Raw genomic sequence first — 18,175 nt, forward strand, 5'->3', positions numbered from 1 at the left:
GTGGAAAGTCCTTGGTCCCGCCTCTTAAGGAGGCAGACCCCACCTTTGACTAGGCCAACAGCGCAGGGGACTTAGGAGTTTGCTTCGGGAAGGAGTGACTGAGCAATGCAAGGCTGGACTTGGAGGGTGGGGGGAGGGGTGGGGGTAAGAGGCGGAGGGGTGTGTTTGTGAATTCAACTGGGCGGCCCCAGTTTTCCCACCTGAAATGTGGGAATGAAATATTAAAGGTGGAAGTGATGTGGATTCCTTCACTTGTTCAACAAATGTTTGAGCCAGGCACTGAGTTTTCATTATTATCATTAGTGACGGAGATGTGCTTGTGCGTGCTAAGTCGCTTCAGTTGTGTCCCACTCTTTGTGAACCCTATGGATTGCAGCCCACCAGGCTCTTCTGTCCGTGGTATTTCCCAGGCAAGAAGACCTGAGGGGGTTACCACTTCCTTCTCCCAGGGATCTTCCCGACCCAAGTATCAAACCCGTGTGTCTTACGTCTAACCTACATTGGCAGGCGGGTTCTTTACCACTAGCGCCACCTGGGAAGCTCAAGTGGAGACAGGCTCTGTTAATCTAGTTTCGTGGGTTTGGGCTAGTGCTTACTCCATCTGTGCCTTGATTGTCTCACTCCTGAAATGGGCCAATCATAAGAACCTTATAGGGTTGTTTGTTTGTATGAGATTTAATTGAGTTTATCTATGCAAACAGCGATATAAGTGTATGCGGGTTTTGGGGGGGGTATTTTTAAAATTTTTTTGCTGCACCATGCTGGCGTGTGGACCTTAGTTCCCCTACCAGGGCTCAAACCCCTGCCCCCTGCAGTGGAAGCTCGGACCTCCAGTCCTAACCACTGGACCACAAGAGGATTCCCTATGCTATTGTTATATATTACAATATATTACAATTGTGTATATATATTGCTATATATTACAGGGGACTCACCTTAACATGGGGCTTTCCAGTTGGCTCAGTGGTAAAGAATCTGCCTGCCTACATATGAGATACGAGTTCTATCTCTGGGTCGGGAAGATCTCCTGGAGGAGGAAATGGCAATCCACTTCAGTATTCTTGCTGGGGAAATCCCATGGACAGAAGAGTCTGGCGGGCTACAGTCTGAGGTTGTAAAGAGTCAGAAACGATTGAGCACGCGTGCACGTGTACACACACACACACACACACAGAGTACAAGGGGCAACTGCAAAGGCCCTTTGTGACTGGCTGGAATGAACAGGGGAATATGAGGAGGTCAGCGTGGTGTGAGGGGCTCCTGGGCTGCCCCCAGAAAGTCCTGGTTTTAGGCTGTTAATAACCCAAATAGATTAGCAAAAAATAAGGGGGGTTGGCAGTAGCAGAGGCTCCCGGAGAGGACAGTTCTCCGCTCCCATAAAGCCACTTTTGCAAGCCCTTGGCCTTCATGAAGCAGGGCGCAGACAGGGGGACAGAAAAATGCAGCCATCCTTAAGATGCCTCAGCGACTCTGCGCAGCCGCAGAACATCTGTCTTCCCAAGATTCCTGTGATTGGCCAACCTAAGAGGGGCTGCAGCCAATCAACTGCCGGTCCAGGAGGGCTTGCGCATCCCCGCCCCAGCACGTTGACAGCCACGTGGACAGCCGCTGGGCGTACTACTGCCCTCTGCTGGGCATACCAACCCCTGAGTGGGTGGCGTTCACTCTGCTCAGCTGGGCTGTGGGTGAAGAAAGCTCGAGTGGGCCAGCGGTGGTGGAGTCACCAATGTGGTCACAGCCTTAACTGCCCTCAGTATTTCTCTTCCTCCTGAGGCAGATGCGGCTCTCCTTATTTATCCTTCCAGAAGTAGTTGATTCAAACACAGGCATTTATACATATATTTTGTTATTTTTTAAAAACACAGAGCACAATATGTGTGAAGCCCTTATGTAGACCCTTAAACATGCAGTTCTCAAAATAACTGGAAGAAAATAGCAGCTTCGAAGTGGAGGATCCTGGCAGGCATCACTTTAACCAAGGGACCAACATTAACATCACCAGCAATGAGTCATAGTGACATCATCAGCCCTTGGTATGGGAAGGGAACATCACTTTTATGGTATCCTTTTCAGTAATTCAAAATCTCCAGTCTAATCAAGAAAAACCAAACTGAAAGACAGGCTATAAAATTACTGACCAGTACTCTTCAAAAGTGTCAAGGTCAGGAAAGACTGAGGGACTAACACAGGCAAAGGAGTCTAAGAAGATATGACAACTAAATGCAACAAGGGACCCTGGATTGGGTTCTGAAACAGAAGAACATGAGTTAAAAAAAACTGGAGAAATCCAAACCAAGTCTGTAGTTTATTAATAGTATTGTGCCAAGGTTAGTTTCTTAGTTTTGATAAATGTACTATGGTTATGTAAGATGTTAACAGCAGGGGTAACAGGGTGAAGGGTATTTGGGAACTCTCTGTGCTATTTTTTGCAACTTTTCTGTAAGCCTAAAATTATCTCCAAATAAAAAGTTAAAAACAGGGCTTCCACTGCAGGGGGCACAGGTTTGATCCCTGGTGGAGAAGTTCCACATGTCTTGCAGTGCGGTGAAACAAACAAACAAAAAACAAAAACAAAAAAAGTTAAAAACAAACAGGCCTACTGAAGCAGGCGCTATTAATATACCCATTTTCCAGAGGAGGAAACTGAGGCACGGAGAGGATAAGACTCCTGTCCTAGGTCACAGAGCCAGTAACCACCAGGGCATGTCCCAAACCCATGGAATATGGATCCAGAGCCCCCCACTCTTAACCACAGTACCATAGTGCTTTTCTTTTATTGAAACAAAGTGCTCATATTCTGCCATCATCTTTGACTCTCACCTGTTCCCTGTTGACAGATCTACAGTGTGACTTGTTTTTAAAAGGCCCCTGCAAAAAAATCGCTTCACACCTACACATATTCGTCGTAAGAATATTCTAAAAAAGAGATTTGGTGGCTCAGAAAATATATTAGATAGTCAGGGCTTTCCAGAAAAGCAGAACCAATAGAAAAAAATGTATATGTGTATATATTGGGTTGGTCAAAAAGTTCATACGAGAAATCCGAATGAACATCTTGGTCAACCAATGTGAATATATGAGAGAGAGAGAGAGAGGAAGAGAGACAGATTTATTATGTGGCTATAGACTAAAGATCTGCAGTTGGTAAGCTGGAGACCCAGGAGAATAGGTGATGCAGTTCAAGTCCAAGAACAAAGGTCTGAGGACCTGGAGAGCCAACAGTATAAGTTCCAGTCTGAGAACTGACAAGCAGCCTTAAGACCCAAGAAAAGCTGATGTTTCAGTCCAAAGGCAGGAAAAGAACCATGTCCCAGTTCAAGGCAGTTGAGCAGGAAGAGTTTCTTCTTACTGAATGGAGGGGGTGGGGAGGTCAGACGTTTTGTTCTATTCAAGCTTCCAACTGATCGGATGAAGTCCATCCATACTGAGGAGGGCAATCTGTTTTACTCAGTCTGCAAATTCAAATATTAATCTCATCCAAAAACACCCTCATAGGCACACCCAGAATAACATTTGACCACGTATCTGGGCACCCCTTGGCCCAATTGACCTGACATGTAAAAGCAGTCACCAGAAAAGATAAGGACACTTATCATTTTGAAAGCTATGGACAAACTGCCACACCTATCAATGATGTTCCCTAAGTCTCCCAGCATCGTGTGTTGTCAGGTGTTATGATTTTTGCCAATCTGGCCCACTTTTTAAAAAAGGTCTCTTAGGGACTCCCTGGCTTCCCAGGTGGCACTAGTGGTAAAGAACCCACCTGCCAGTTCAGGAGATGTAAGAGTCACAGTTTTGGTCTCTGGGTGGGGAAGATCCCCTGGAGAAGGAAATGCAACCCACTTGAGTACTCTTGCCTGGAGAATCCCATGGACAGAGGAGCCTGGTGGGCTACAGTCGATAGGGACTTCCTTGGTGGTCCAGTGGCTAATACTCTGTGCTCCTAATGCAGGGGGCCCAAGTTCCATTTCTGATCAGGGAACTAGATCCTGCACATAGCAACTAAAAGATCATGCGTGCCTCAAGGATATCAAGCATGCCACAACTAATTAAATAACTAAATACTAAAAAAAAAAGAAAAAGAAAAGCTCTCTTGTTCAACCAGATGCTTTTCCTACAAAACATCTTCTTGCAAAGCTCAAGGCTGGACAAGGGAGTCGGCAACTGTAGACAGGCCTGGGATAACCCCAGCCTGTGCCCCAATCCTCTCTTCACCCTCCAACTGATCTTTTGGGAAGAGCTGGAATGAAAATGAAAAGGGGACCCCATCTCAACTGCCCTCAGTCCAAGAGGATCTGGGCAATTATGCCCTTCCTTTGTGAGTGGTTAAGCACCAACATTTCAAATTCATGTGGGTTCGAGTCCTGGCTCACTGATTTTAATTCCATTTACTCAGCATTGTTTGCTGTGTGCAAACCCTCTCCTGGGTATTAGGGATAAAACAGTGAACAAAACAAGCAAAGTTCTGCCTTTGTGGAGTTTCTGTGCTTGCAGGATGAGAGGTAATAAGCAAGAAGGAGATGACAAGTAAAAGAAAGTAAGAAATGGAGATAAAGAGCAGGGGTGGGGGAGCTTCTTTTTAAATTTTTTTTGGCTGTGCTGGGTCTTCGTAGCTCCTCAGGCTTTTCTCTAGTTGTGATGAGCAGGGGCTACTCTCTAGTTGCAGCATGCAGGTTTCTTATTGCGGTGGCCTCTCTTGTTGCAGAGCAGGGGCTCTAGGGCCTGTGGGCTTCCATAGCTGTGGCCTTTGGGCTTAGCTGCATCTTGGGCATGTGGGATCTCAGTTCCCTGACCAGGGATCGAACTCGTGTCCCCTGCATTGGCAGGGAGATTCTACACTGTACCATCAGGGAAGGCTGTGCAGGGGGTGGGGTGGGGGGCTTTTTAAAATCACTTATTCAAATGGAAGTTTTTATGGAGGCGGACATACCCACTGCCGGGTGCAAACCCTTAACAGAACAGCACTCAGCCTGTGGGTGGGCGATGCTATTATTTTAGAGCAGGTGGTCAGGGAGGGCCTCTCTGAAGAGGGGACACCTGAGCAGAGGAAACGAGGGAGAGGGCACACAGGCATCTTGTGTAAATGGGTCCAGGTGGAAGGGACTACAAAGGTGAGAGCATGCTTGGGTGCCTAAGAAATATGCGTGGAAGGATCTGGAAGCAGCAGGAGCAGTGTGACTCTGGGAGAGTGACCTGGTTTCTCTGAATCTTGGGTTTCTTTATCTATAAAAAGAGTCTAAGGGACTTGCCTGGAGGTCCAGTGGTTAAGACTCTGTGTTTCCAATGCAAGGGGTTCAGATCTGATTCCTGGTTAGGGAACTAAGATCCCACATGCTGTGAGGCAAAAAAAAAAAAAGAGTCTAAGACTTTCCACCCCAAGAGTGTGGAAATTACATTTAATGAAATTTTTATCTTAAATCTCACTTAAGAGATTAAATCTCTTAAATGAGGTTGTGCCTGGAAAGCTACTCGGCATGGAGTGAGCCCTCCAGAAACAGAAGCCATCTGAGGAGGGGAAAGTTAGGTGCGGGGTAGGCTGGCAGACCCAGGACTGCCAAGATAGGCAAGTGTAGGGAGAAAGGGCTGAGTCTCCTGGAGAGAGGAACAGAAGGGTGTGTGTGAGTGAGACATTTCTGACAGAAAGTTTCTAGAATCTCCTAAGATTAAGGAAAGACAGAACTTTTCTTTCATGACTGTTCTGGGACTCTTCTGACAACTATGACTTACAAAACCCATCCTTCTCATTTAGGTGGGAAACTGAGGCACAGAGGGGCTGCTGGCCTGGGAAGCGCCACCTAGGAGCTGAGTAGGTGGGCTGCACGCCGAGCGGCCAGTGATGAGGGAATCCTCTAGGACTGGGGCCTCGGGATGGGGTTCAGGCCCCTCTCTCCGCCTCTAGCCCCATCCATCAGATAGAGGCAGGGACACAGAGGCAAAACGGTGACCGAGAGGCGTGAAACAGAAACAGAGACACAAAGACGGAGAGATGATAGAGGAGACATGGGGACAGAGAGAAAGAGACAGTGAGACAGGCAAATTCATAGAGACGCAGAGACAAAGGCTGTGACAGAAAAAGGCTAGGCGACGCAGAGAAACGGATACAGAATGACCAAAAGACACAGCAAGAGATAAAGACACCGACCTGCAACTGGAGGGACAAATGGACCCAAAACGGAATGCCCCTAGGGAGACCCCGGGCTGCCCCGTCTGGGGGGCTGCCAAGTGCTCCCCCACCCCGCCCCCGTCGTGCCTGGGCCGTGACTTCAGAGCCAGAGCGGATTCTATAAATGGCCAAGCGGCCGCGGGCTGGGGGCGGGGCCGAGTGAGTCAGCGCGTGGCGTCATCGCTGCCCGGATGCCGCCAGGCCCCGACCCCACCCTCCTGATCCGCCAGGGGGCGCCGGCCCCATGCTCGGCCGAGGTCTTCGCATGCGCAGTAGCGACCTGTGACCCGCCGAGGGCCGCTCAGCTTGGGCAGGGTCTCCGAATCCGCGCGGGGGAATCCTTGTTCCACCACCCTCGCGCTGTGTGACTGAGGGCAGTCGGCTTCACCTCTCTGTGCATCGTTTAGACCCCACATCATACGGCTTCTGTGAGGAATGAGTTAACAGATCCAAAGCACTCAGTACTTAGTAGGAGCTAATTGTTAGCTACATTTTATGTATTATAGCATTATCTTCAACATATCATTATACTCCATCAACTTGTCCTTAGTTGCCTTAGCTCCGGGGGTCTCAAATGAGAGCGATCTGCCGCCACCCCCTCCCACCCCCATACTGTTCCCAGAGACCCTTGGCAACCTCTGGAGACATTTCTGTTTAGGGGGAGGGGGCCCAAGGAGACTTCCCTGGTGGCCAGGTGGCTAAGACTCTGTGCTTCCACTGCAGGGGGCACGGGTTCGATCCCTGGTGGGGAAATAAGATCCCACATACCCCGCAGTGCAGCCGAAAGAAAAAAAGACTTTGAAAGTTCTACAATGTCCAGCGCCCTGCTCCCCCCCCCCCAACTGTGAATTATCCAGTCTGGATGTCAACAGTACCAAAATTGAGAAGCCCTGCCTTAGCCTCATAGTATTAGGGGCAGAGGCCCTGGTTCAAACTCTGCTCTGCCACTAGTGAGCTGTGATACTCGAAAGGAAGTCCACACCCCGTGCCTCAGTTTCCCCATGTGAATAGTGCATATAATAATAGCAACATCCACATTTGAGTGTGTCGTGAGGTATGACACGTGCAGCACTTGGGCCAGGGTCTGACATAAGGGCTGTTTTCCTATTAGTATATCATGACTGTGCCCTTAGCATGTAGCCAGCAAATTGCATCTCCTTAACATATCATGTGTATGATACATCACAGTTTGCTGGCATTTTATTCAAGTGTCACTTTTGTTGGTGGTGATGTTGTTCAGTCACTCAGTCATGTCACACTCTCTGCAACCTCATGGGCTGCAGCACACCATGCTCTTCTGTCCTCCACTATCTCCCAGAATTTGCTCGAATTCATGTCCATTGAGTCGGTGATGCCATCCAACCATCTCATCCTCTGTCGTCTCCTTCTCCTCCTGCCCTCAATCTTTCCCAGCATCGGTGTCTTTTCCAATGAGTCAGCTCTTCGCATCAGGTGGCCAAAGTATTGGAGCTCCAGCTTCAGCATCAGTCCTTCCAATGAATATTCAGGGTTGATTTCCTTTAGGATTGACTGGTTTGATCTCCTTGCAGTCCATAGGCCTCTCAAGAGTCTTCTCCAGCACCACAGTTGGAACATGGCCTAAACCTACATGGCATGATGTGGGCATGTCATCCACCCTTGTGGTCCAGGGGTGAGACCTGGCCAGGCAAGGCTGCTGACAGGTGTTCATTCCAGGTCAGCCTGGCTGGAATGGGGATATGTGGGGGTGCCCATGGCCTGGAACCCATAACACAGCCACTTCATGGTTCAGACAGCCCACATGTAGATGAGTAGGGTAGGAGCCAGGATCTCTGCTCCCCCAGATCCTTATGAGGGGCTGGAGAGGAGAGAAGTGGGGTGCCAGATTCTCAGCAGAAATACTGCTATTTCCTGAGTCTTTCTGTACCAGCTCTGCTTTAGACATGTCAGAGGCATTATTTCTTCTTCTTCTTCCTGTGGTTTTTTTGGGGGGCCATACCCCGTGGCATGCAAATCTCCCTGAACAGGCACCGAACCTGTGCCACCTGCAATGGAATCACAGAGTTTTTTACTGGACTGTCAGGGAATTCCCAGGCATTATTTCTTCTGATCCTCTTACCGCTCTCCTGAGCACTATCATTAGTCCATTTTCCAGATGTGGCAACAGGGGCTTTGAGAGGACTGGCCTACATTTATAGACTGCTGGTGTCTGGACTTAAATCCAGGGTGGCACTCAGAAACTACCACAGGTGGTAGTCCTGCCTCAAGACTGGTAAGAAACAAAGAGTGATGGTCTCAGAGACAGACAAATAGAAATTAAGAGACCCAGCCGGAGGCCCAGTAAACAGGGGAGAGTGGGGCAAGGTTGGTCTCTGTCTGGCCAAGCAACTGAAAGTGAAAAGTGTAGGTCACTCAGTCATGTCCAACTCTTTGTGACCCCATGGACTGTAGCCTGTGTAGGCTCCTCTGTCCATGGAACTCTCCAGGTAAGCATATCAGAGTGGGTTGCCATTTCCTCCTCCAGGGGATCTTCCAGACCCAGGGATCGAACCTAGGTCTCCTCCATTGCAGGCAGATTCTTTACTGTCTGAGCCACCAGGGAAGCCCCTGGCCAAGCAAACCCCCCCACAAAAAAAGAATAACCCAGGCCGCCCCCCTAGGTGGAAACAATGACACAATCGGCTCCCAATACCAAGGCCCTGACATCACGAAGGGGGGGGTGGCTGAGGTGGGGGGCGCCCCGCCCCTTGGCAGGTCCCTACGGCCAATGGGACGGGCTTGGAAGAGGCCCGGGCCGCCTCCAGAGCTTCAAAAACGTGTGAGGAGGGAAGAGCGTGCAGACGGAGCTTCAGCTGCTGCCGACTGCCCCAGCGCGCTGCCACCGCTGCCCACCCACCATCAACCAGCATGTCCTCCGCTCACTTCAACCGAGGCCCCGCCTATGGGCTGTCGGCTGAGGTCAAGAACAAGGTAGGGCTGGAGGGCCTCCCACCCCAGCCTGGCCCACTTGCCCTGCCAGGCCAGGGGCCTGGCTCTTGGGGTTCCCTTGACCCCCTTCTAGCCTGTCCCAAGTGACTTGGAACCTGAGACAGAAAAAGGACCAATATGGGGAGGGGGCTGCCTACCTCCTTGGCCTGAGCATCCCAAAGCCCTCAGCTATACTGTTGGGGTGTAAATGGGGTGTGGGCACGCAGGCGCTCACAGGTAAACTGAGGCGGTGGGTCCACTGGGAAAACCCCGCCTGTCAGGGTTCCCTGTTAACCTCTTTGTTCCTGGGGAGCAGAGCAAAGACTTGATTTTGCACACTCCTGGCCTGACTTTGGGGGTGTGCTCCAGAGCTGGGGTTCCTGGGAGGTGAGGCCCCAAAGTGTGGGAAACTGTGAAGAAAAGGGAGACAGCTGGGAAGGGGTAGAGGGTGGGCATTAGGGACACAGCGCAGTCTCCTGATTTTGGAGCCGAGAAGACACATGGCTTTCATGCTATGATGGGTAAACTGAGGTTCAGAGAGGGAAGACAAATCTCTCAGGTCCTATATGAGGGAGGTAAAGAATTGGGCCCTTGAACCTGCTCCCTCCCCCACATCAAAATGGGGTCAGCGTCTCCAGGGCTGCAAATTTGAAGTCCCCAGCCCACTGGAACGCTCCCATGTGCGCTGCTAGGGTAAGAATCCCTATCCCATTTAACAGAAGGGAACACTGAGGCTCGGGTTGCCTGTTTCACACGCAGGAAGGGAGGAGCTGGGATTGGGAACTCGGGTCGGGGGGATTCTCGGAGCTGGAGGAGGGGGCAGATGGGGGGCGAGTGCTCGGGCGGGAGACGGATCCCAGCACCGCGCCCCCCCCTTCCCCCATCGCCGGCCCCAGAGCCGTGCGGAGCCGCCGCGCCATATAAGGCGGCCTCGGGAGCCCGGCCCGCGGGGCCGCGCTATATAAGGGCCGGTTTGCTTTATAAAGCCGGGCTGGTGGGGAGGGGGGCGGCAGGGCCGGGGCCAGGTGAGGGGGCCGCCCCTCCTCCTTCCCTCCCCCCAGGAGAAGGGGCAGCCGGGTCCCCCAGGGGCCGGGAGCCAGTCTGGGCTGGGATAGAGGGTTCTGGAAATACGGAGAGGGTGCAAAGTGGGAGACAGGAGGGAGAGACGCAGACAGATTCTGGAAGCCTGAGGCATGAGAGAGACGGATGGGGGAGGGCGAGCCTGGAGTGAGATAAGACGGAGACAGGGATGAAGAGGCGGAGAGAGGGCCGAGTCCTCCACCTCCACCCCGAATCCCCATCAGAAGCAGGGAACCTGGAGTCGGAGAGACAGAGAGAGACCTACGAAAGCAGAGATGGACGAACCACCAGCCCCACCCCCAGCCAGACACGCAGAGATGGGGACAGGATGACAGGGCCAAGGAAAGAGCTGGGAGAGAGACTGAGGACATCCTACCATGGGGAGAGAGAGAGACATACAGACATGCAAGGGGCCCGCAGTGAGACAAAGACTGACTCTCGCCCCCAGTCCGAGAGGGAGCCCCAGCGCTGAGGACCTGGAGAGACACTGAGACAGGGATGTGAGACAGACCAGTCCCCAGCCAGGCGGCATACGAGGCACCTCCTTTGGGCTCCTCCTCCCTTGCCTGAAGCATCCAAGAGAGGGAGGGGGCAGGGCCAGGGGAAGCTAAGCCCCAAGTTTGGTCCGGAGGGGGAACTAAGAGGCCAAGCGCCGCCCCCCACTCAGCTCTGAGTATCTCGCTCTCCACCCCTTAGACCATGTTCTCTGGTGCCAAACCTCAGAATGCCTGGAATGGCCCCCTGGGCAGGTGCCACCTCAACCCTGGTCCTCAGCGCCCCCCCCCACCCCCCTCCATTGGACGCTGGGACAGAATTGCCTTAGTTGGGAAGAGATGGGGGAAGAGATCAGAACTAGAGAGCCTCAGATTGGGCTAGGGAGCCAGCCCTACTCCCCGCTGTGTCCTCACCATTCTCTCTCTGCCCCCTACCCCCCAGCTGGCCCAGAAGTATGACCACCACCGGGAGCAGGAGCTCCGAGAGTGGATCGAGGGGGTGACGGGGCGCCGCATCGGCAACAACTTCATGGATGGCCTCAAGGACGGCATCATTCTTTGCGAGTGAGTGGGGGCAATCGTGGCCCACTTGGGCTGCCCCCAACCCCTCATCTTGACTCCCTGAACCCTTCAAAATGACCATGAGCTCAGAGCTTGGACCCTTGATATCTGACACCTCTAAACAGAACTCTGAGGTGGCAGATAATCATTGTACCCATTTAACAGTAAGGTAAACAGAGGCCCAGTTAGGTAAAGCACGTCACCCAAAGTCCCACGCTGTGCCAACAGAAATGACTTCAGAACCTAGAGTCTGAACTTCCAGGCATACATGGCAGCCGCATTTATTGTCTCCGGAGTCCCAAGAATGGGAGGTCACAGCTAAAAGGCACCGAGCCACATCCCCCCTGGAGAAGGAAATGGCAACCCACTCCAGTATTCTTTCTTGCCTGGAAAACCTCATGGACAGAAGAGCCTTGTGGGCTATAGTCCATGGGGTCTCAAAGAGTCGGACACGACTTAGGGACTGAGAGCACACACCTGAGGGATGTGCCACAATAATTTCAGTGGGTCCTGATTTTCTCCTCCTCTCAAAACCTAATCACCAAGAGAGAGGTCAGCCCTCACAGTTCCCAAGCCCTGACTCTAGATTCTACCTTCTAGATTTCACCACAATCCTATTTCTGGGTAGAAACCCTGAGTCCACCCTGGGTCTGCATCTCTGAGTCTGACCCAGGGGAGGGTAACCATGTGGGCCAGAGCTTGTGCTTGGGAATCTTCCAGAAGCTGCCCAAAGTCACCTTGTTACCAAGCCCTAGCTGCTGGAAAGGGAGGGACTGGGGGATGCTGTTCAACCATATCCAAGGAATGGGGGGATGGTCTGGTGTCCCAGGCCTTAAAGAGTGCAGAGCCACCCACCTGTTTATGGAGGAGGTGCATTTATGGAGCGCCTGCTGTGTGCCAGCCAGGTATAGGCACTGGGGATAGTGAACAAAACAGACTCGACTTGGGGCGCATACAGAACTTTAGTCTTGCTGGAAATGATTGAACAAATAATTGATGAAAAAATCACATACGAGCCTGTGGTGGGAAGTACCATGGGGAAGAGTCAAGCTGGGAAGGATGGGGGGTGGGTGGAGGAATGAAGTGTTGCTGTTTTGTACAGAATGGCCTGGAAGTTCATTCTGAAGACGTAGCACTGGAACAGAAACTCGGATGAAGTGAGGGAAGTTGCTGCTGGGGCATCTTAGGGAAGAGTGGGCCAGGTAGCGGGGATAGCCAGTGCAAAGGCCCTGTGGTGGGAACATGCCTCATGGGTTCAAGGATGCTGAAGAGGCTGGAATGACCAGGGAAAGTGGAGGGAGTTAGCTGGAGGCCAGATGGTGCAGGGTCTCTGTGTCATACATGCTAAGGCGTTAGGCTTTTATTCTCAAGGCATTGGGAGTGTTTTGAACTGGGTAGTAACTGGATTTTTTTTTTTTATTTTTCAAGGTTCCAATATTTTCTTTTAATTGGAGGATAATTGCTTTAGGATTTTTTTTTTAATTGAAGTATAGTTGATTTACAGGCTTCCCAGTTGACACTAGTGGTAAAGAATCTGCCTGCTAATGCAGGAGACATAAGAGATGTGGTTTCAATCCTTGGGTTGGGAAGATCCCCTGGAGGAGGAAATGGCACCATATTCCAGTGTTCTTGCTGAGAGAATCCCATGGACATAAGAGCCTGGTGCTCTATAGTCCATGGATTGCAAAGAGTCAGACACAGCTGAGTGTCTGAGCACATAGTTGATTTACGGTTGTGTTCACATCTGCTGTACAGCAAAGTTATACAAAGTCCTACTGTATAGCACAGAAAACTGTATTTAATATTCTACAATAAACCATAATGGAAATTTTGGGGACCACACTGCACAGCTTTCAGGATCTTAGCTCCCCAGTGAGGGATCAAACCCTGGCCCTGAGGGTTGAGAGTGTGTGTGTGCTCAGTCGCGTCTGACTCTTTGGGACTCCATGGACTGTAGCCCATCAGGCTCTTCTGTCCATGGAATTTTCCAGGCAAGAACACTGGAGTGGATTTCCATTTCCTCCTCCAGAGGATCTTCCTGACCCAGGGATCAAACCTGAGTCTCCTACATTTCCTGCATTGGTAGGCAGATTCTTTATCACTAGCGCCACTGGGGAAGCCCCTGGAATTGTTCTAAGAAGGGCATTTTAGCTGTGGGGTTACGAACATCTGAAGGGGATGAGATGGAAACTGGGAGCCCACAGGGAGGTCATGGCAGGAGCCCAGGACAGAGACACTGGTGGCTCGGAGCGGGGTGGAGGTGGGCTTCTGGAAGTCTTCAGGAGGCCGAGCCAAAGGAATTGCTGAGGGATTGGATGTGGGGTGAGAAAAAGGGAGAGGAGTGTCAAGGGCAGTGGAGGGCTTTTAGTGAGCTGCGGAAGATGGAGGGAGTTCTGTAGGGGGAGGTGGGTATCAGGAGTCTCGGTGGAATGCATTTATTTGAGACCCACATGTATGGGGAGATGTGCTTCCCTGGTTGCTCAGACAGTAAAGAATCCTTCTGTGATGTGGGATACCTGGGTTCCATCCCTGGGTTGGGAAGGTCCCCTGGAGGAGGTCATGGCAACCCACTCCAGTATTCTTGCCTGGAGAATCCATGGACAGAGGAGCCTGGCAGGCTACAGTCTATGGGGTTGCAAAGAATCAGGCACGACTGAGCAAATATACTATTACTCCATGGGGAGATGGAATGGAGAGTGGGAGGCGGGCTGCAGGAAAATTTGGGGAAGTCTTTGGCATATGAGTGGCATTTAAAGTCAAGAGACTGGGGACTTCCTGGTGGTCCAGTGGCTAAGACTCCACACTCCCCATGCAGGGGGCCTGGGTTTCATCCTTGGTCAGGGAACTGGATTCACATGCCACAACTAAGAGTCTGCATACTGCAACTAAAAAAAAAAAAACTTCCCACGTGCCGCAACTAAGACCCAGAGCAGCCAAATAAATAAAAAGTCAAGAGACTCAACGAGATCACCAGGGTGATGGTGGCCTGAGAAGAGGCCCCAGTGCTGAGCTGTGGGCTCTCCCAGGCCTAGTGGTTTGAATGAGAAAAGGAGCCTGGGGAATTCCCTGGCGGTCAGGTGGTTAGGACTCAGGGCTTTGAACTGTTGAGGGCCGAGGTTCGATCCCTGGTCAGGGAACTAAGAGCCTACATGCGGTGCAGTGCGGCCAAAGGAAAAAAAAAAAAAGAAAATGAAACCTAAACATGGTCACCAGTGAGGCGAGGGCACCCCAGAAGACTACTCTCCACCTCCCGTAGGGAGACTTTCTGACCAGAACAGGTAAAGCTTCCTGAGGTTGGTTTCCCATCTGGGTCCTGCCCGCGTGTTTGGGTGGTTTGTGGTGGGGCTGTCTCTGAGGTCTGACTGCAGTGGGAAACAGCACAAAGTCTGGCGCCCCCTGATTGTCATCCTGACCCCTGGTCCTGCTGGGCCGGGCTTGGATACGGGCAACAGGGAGTCCCCCTGCCTCAGCCCCCTCCCCTATGCCTTGTAGGTTCATCAATAAGCTCCAGCCAGGCTCCGTGAAGAAAGTAAATGAGTCCACCCAGAACTGGCATCAGGTGAGCCCAGACTCTCTCAACTCTTCAGTCTCTTAACTCTCTGGCCCGTAGCTCCCTCCCACTTCCATCCGTAGCCCCGCCCACCCCCACCCAGCCCCGCCCACCCCCACCCAGCCCCGCCCACGACCCTCCCACCCCACCCCTCACCGCTGCCGGCTCTCCTCCAGCTGGAGAACATCGGCAACTTCATCAAGGCCATCACCAAGTACGGGGTGAAGCCCCACGATATCTTTGAGGCCAACGACCTGTTCGAGAACACCAACCACACGCAAGTGCAGTCCACCCTCCTGGCCCTGGCCAGCATGGTGAGTGTGGGTGAAGGGTGGGCGCTCTGGGTTGGGATGTGGGTGGAGCTTCTTGTACCCCGCCCCCTGCGTGGTACTCCCACCCCAGTCCCTGCTTGGGTGGGAGAGGGAAAGCGGGTGCCTCTCAGGGTTTTCAATGCCACTGTGTGGCCCAGAGGTTCCTTTGTCAGTCCCTGGCCCTCCCCTCCCCACACAGGCCAAGACGAAAGGGAACAAGGTGAACGTGGGAGTGAAATACGCGGAGAAGCAGGAACGGAAATTTGAGCCAGAGAAGCTAAGAGAAGGGCGGAACATTATTGGGCTGCAGGTATGGCCCCTTCCTCGCCTGGGTCTTACTGATGAGCTGTGGTTGAGGAGGGCACCCTGGTCCCTGCAGGCTTTGGCGAGGGGGACAGAATATTTGGCCTTTAGGAAATTCTATGCTTAGCATTTTTGGTACCCTAACTCACTCCTCTGACAGTCCTAGGGGGTGGGTACTGTTACCGTCATACCCTTTATACAGATGGGAAAACTGAGGCCTGGAGGTTAGCCCACTTGCTAGGATTGCTCAGGTGATGAGTAGCTGAACCCTGGAAATCAGGCCACTTAGCAGTCATGTGACACAGCTTCTCTGAGCCTCAGTTTCCAGTCTGGTGTCCCAGGGGGGTGGAAACAGGGCCTCATTAGAGGGCCGTGTGTCTGCTGACATCAGTTATGTCTGGTCGCTCTCGGTGGGATCCTGTAACCCCCAGATGACTCTCCTCCTGGCTCCCTAGATGGGCACCAACAAGTTTGCCAGCCAGCAGGGCATGACGGCCTATGGCACCCGGCGCCACCTCTACGACCCCAAGCTGGGCACGGATCAGCCCCTGGACCAGGCCACCATCAGCCTACAGATGGGCACCAACAAGGGAGCCAGCCAGGTATGTTGTGGGGCAAGGCGGGCCGTGTGTGTGGCGGGCTCGTGGGGCTCTCGGGGTCCCCCACAGCCTGACCATTGTGCTGCTCTCTGCAGGCTGGCATGACTGCACCAGGGACCAAGCGGCAGATCTTCGAGCCAGGGCTGGGCATGGAGCACTGTGACACGCTCAATGTAAGCCTGCAGATGGGCAGCAACAAGGGAGCTTCACAGCGGGGCATGACGGTGTACGGGCTGCCCCGCCAGGTCTACGACCCCAAGTACTGCCTGACGCCTGAGTACCCTGAGCTGGGCGAGCCAGCCCACAACCACCACCCGCACAACTACTACAACTCCGCCTAGGGCCCCGGGCCTCCCGCCTTCCCCCAGGGAGGCTGGCTGCTGCTCTTGGCAGGGCCTGGCCCGGCCTGCCGACCCCCTCCCCCTGCATGGCTCCTCCGGCCCCCTGGCACCTGCCTACAGGGTTAGCGTTTGGGGGAAGCAGACGGTGGGGGGGGGGCTGTGGAGAGGGGGCTCCTCCCTGGTGTGCTGCAGGGTCCAACATGGAGCTGGGTGTTCCCCACAGCACCCAAAGGACGCACTGAGCAAAGCTACCCCGCTGTCCCCCACTCCCCATAGATGGGTTCCCCCCCCCGCCAGGACAAGAAGCCCTCCCAAGCGAAGCCCCCAGAGCCCAGGCTCGACCCCTCCCCACCCCATTCCCGCAGCGGGTGCAAACTGCATGCCCAGACCCCCGGCGGACACACGCGGTTTGGTTTGCAGCTGGCTTACGGGATATGACAGCGGCGTTTGTGACGCGAGCACTTTCTTTTTCTACTTCACTGGAGCACAATAAATGGCTGTAAAATCACCCGAGGGGCCTCCCTTGTGGCTTGGTCAGTAAAGAATCTGCCTGCAATGTACATGGACTCGGGTTTGATCTCTGGGTTGGGAAGATTACATGGAGAAGGGAATGGCTACCCACTCCAGTATTCTTGCCTGGAGAATTCCATGGACAGAGGAGCCTGGCGGGCTATAGTCCATGGGGTCGCAAAGAGTCGGACACGACTTATCGACTAAACATCATCAACCATCAAAATCACCTAAGGACTTAGGGCTGCTCTGTCCCAGGGCCTGTGTGGCTGCCGCGCATGCGCAGGGTACGCTCCATTTCGTGCACACACATCTGCACAGGTGTACACACACTCACACGCAGGCACCCTAAGATATACATACCAAGCTCACAGTACTCAGTGGACTCAGGACTCACACCCCCCCACACACAAAAAATCCACACAAACTCACACTTCATGTGTATGGTGTACACACACTCCCTTCAGCCTTAGTGCACACACCTTTTCACACACAGATACTCACACATGCAGTACACACACCTACCCAAGACAAAAAACACACACCTTCATACAGGTACACAATACACACACACATACACACACATGCTCAGCACCCATGTACCTACCCTGGGAGCCTGTGGGTCATATCAAGGTCAGCACTGGGATAGGTGAGATACGATCTGAATCACAGTTTTGGAGCTGGCCAGCCAAGTGACCTTGGGCAAGTCACTTCTCCTCCCTAGGTCTGTTTTCCCATCAGGAAAATGAGGACATTGAAGCCTGTGGGAGTCACAGGAAGCTTCAGTGAAATGACGCCTCTAGATAGGGGGTGGTATTTAGCACTGATCATGAGAATGGACCACAAGCCCGGTCCTGGAGGCCCCTGTGGGCAGAGAGAATCCTTGAGTCCTGGAGTAGACTATGGTGCTTCCGTGGTGGCTCAGTGGAAAAGAATCCACCTGCCAATGCAAGAGACTCGAGTTCAATCCCTGGTCTGGGAAGATCCCCTGGAGGAGGAAATGGCAACCCACTTCAGTATTTTTGCCTGGGAAATTCCATGGACAGAGGAGCCTGTGGGGGTACAGTCCATGGGGTTGCAAAGAGTCAGACGTGACTGAGCGACTAAACAACAGCCAAACTGTAGGGAGGTGGGAGAGGACAGGGCAGTGGGGAAGATGGGCACTCCAGATGCCCAGGGCGATGGCCTTTTACCAACTGGCACAGAGCAGTTAAGTAGCTGACCACAGGGTGCAGCTGGCCTGTGTGCCTGGCTCACACTGTGCCCTGTGCTCAGGGCTCATCTCCAATCCCGGCCTGCCAGCCCGGGATCCCAGAA

General features: G+C 52.8%; 1 protein-coding gene and 1 long non-coding RNA gene across 6 annotated transcripts in view; one reads left to right on the forward strand and one right to left on the reverse strand.

Annotated features, from left to right (window-relative positions):
- Window positions 1-16,856, forward strand: part of CNN1 (calponin 1) — a 29,705-nt gene extending 12,849 nt beyond the window's left edge. Inside the window, exons 1-7 of one of the 5 annotated variants that reach the window (XM_081498517.1) lie at window positions 8,979-9,112; window positions 11,126-11,247; window positions 14,737-14,803; window positions 14,971-15,118; window positions 15,237-15,415; window positions 15,864-16,010; window positions 16,103-16,856. In XM_081498517.1, coding sequence (XP_081354643.1) covers window positions 9,050-9,112; window positions 11,126-11,247; window positions 14,737-14,803; window positions 14,971-15,118; window positions 15,237-15,415; window positions 15,864-16,010; window positions 16,103-16,348 — 972 coding nt within the window. In that variant the 5' untranslated portion in view covers window positions 8,979-9,049 and the 3' untranslated portion in view covers window positions 16,349-16,856. Of the gene's footprint in view, window positions 1-8,978; window positions 9,113-10,097; window positions 10,135-11,125; window positions 11,248-14,736; window positions 14,804-14,970; window positions 15,119-15,236; window positions 15,416-15,863; window positions 16,011-16,102 lie in introns of those variants that run through there. The other 4 variants (XM_081498518.1, XM_081498519.1, XM_081498520.1 and 1 more) reach the window with 4 other exon arrangements.
- Window positions 2,287-6,359, reverse strand: LOC145509553 (uncharacterized). The gene is made up of 2 exons (XR_014056198.1): window positions 6,143-6,359; window positions 2,287-5,334 (listed from the first exon to the last, which is right to left on the reverse strand). It is a non-coding gene; the product is annotated as an uncharacterized LOC145509553 (long non-coding RNA).
- Window positions 16,857-18,175: the final 1,319 nt, after the last annotated feature.

This window comes from Giraffa tippelskirchi, chromosome 6 (assembly GCF_054371585.1).
Source record: "Giraffa tippelskirchi isolate mGirTip1 chromosome 6, T2T-mGirTip1v1.2.pri, whole genome shotgun sequence".
Classification (NCBI taxonomy): Eukaryota; Metazoa; Chordata; class Mammalia; order Artiodactyla; family Giraffidae; genus Giraffa; species Giraffa tippelskirchi.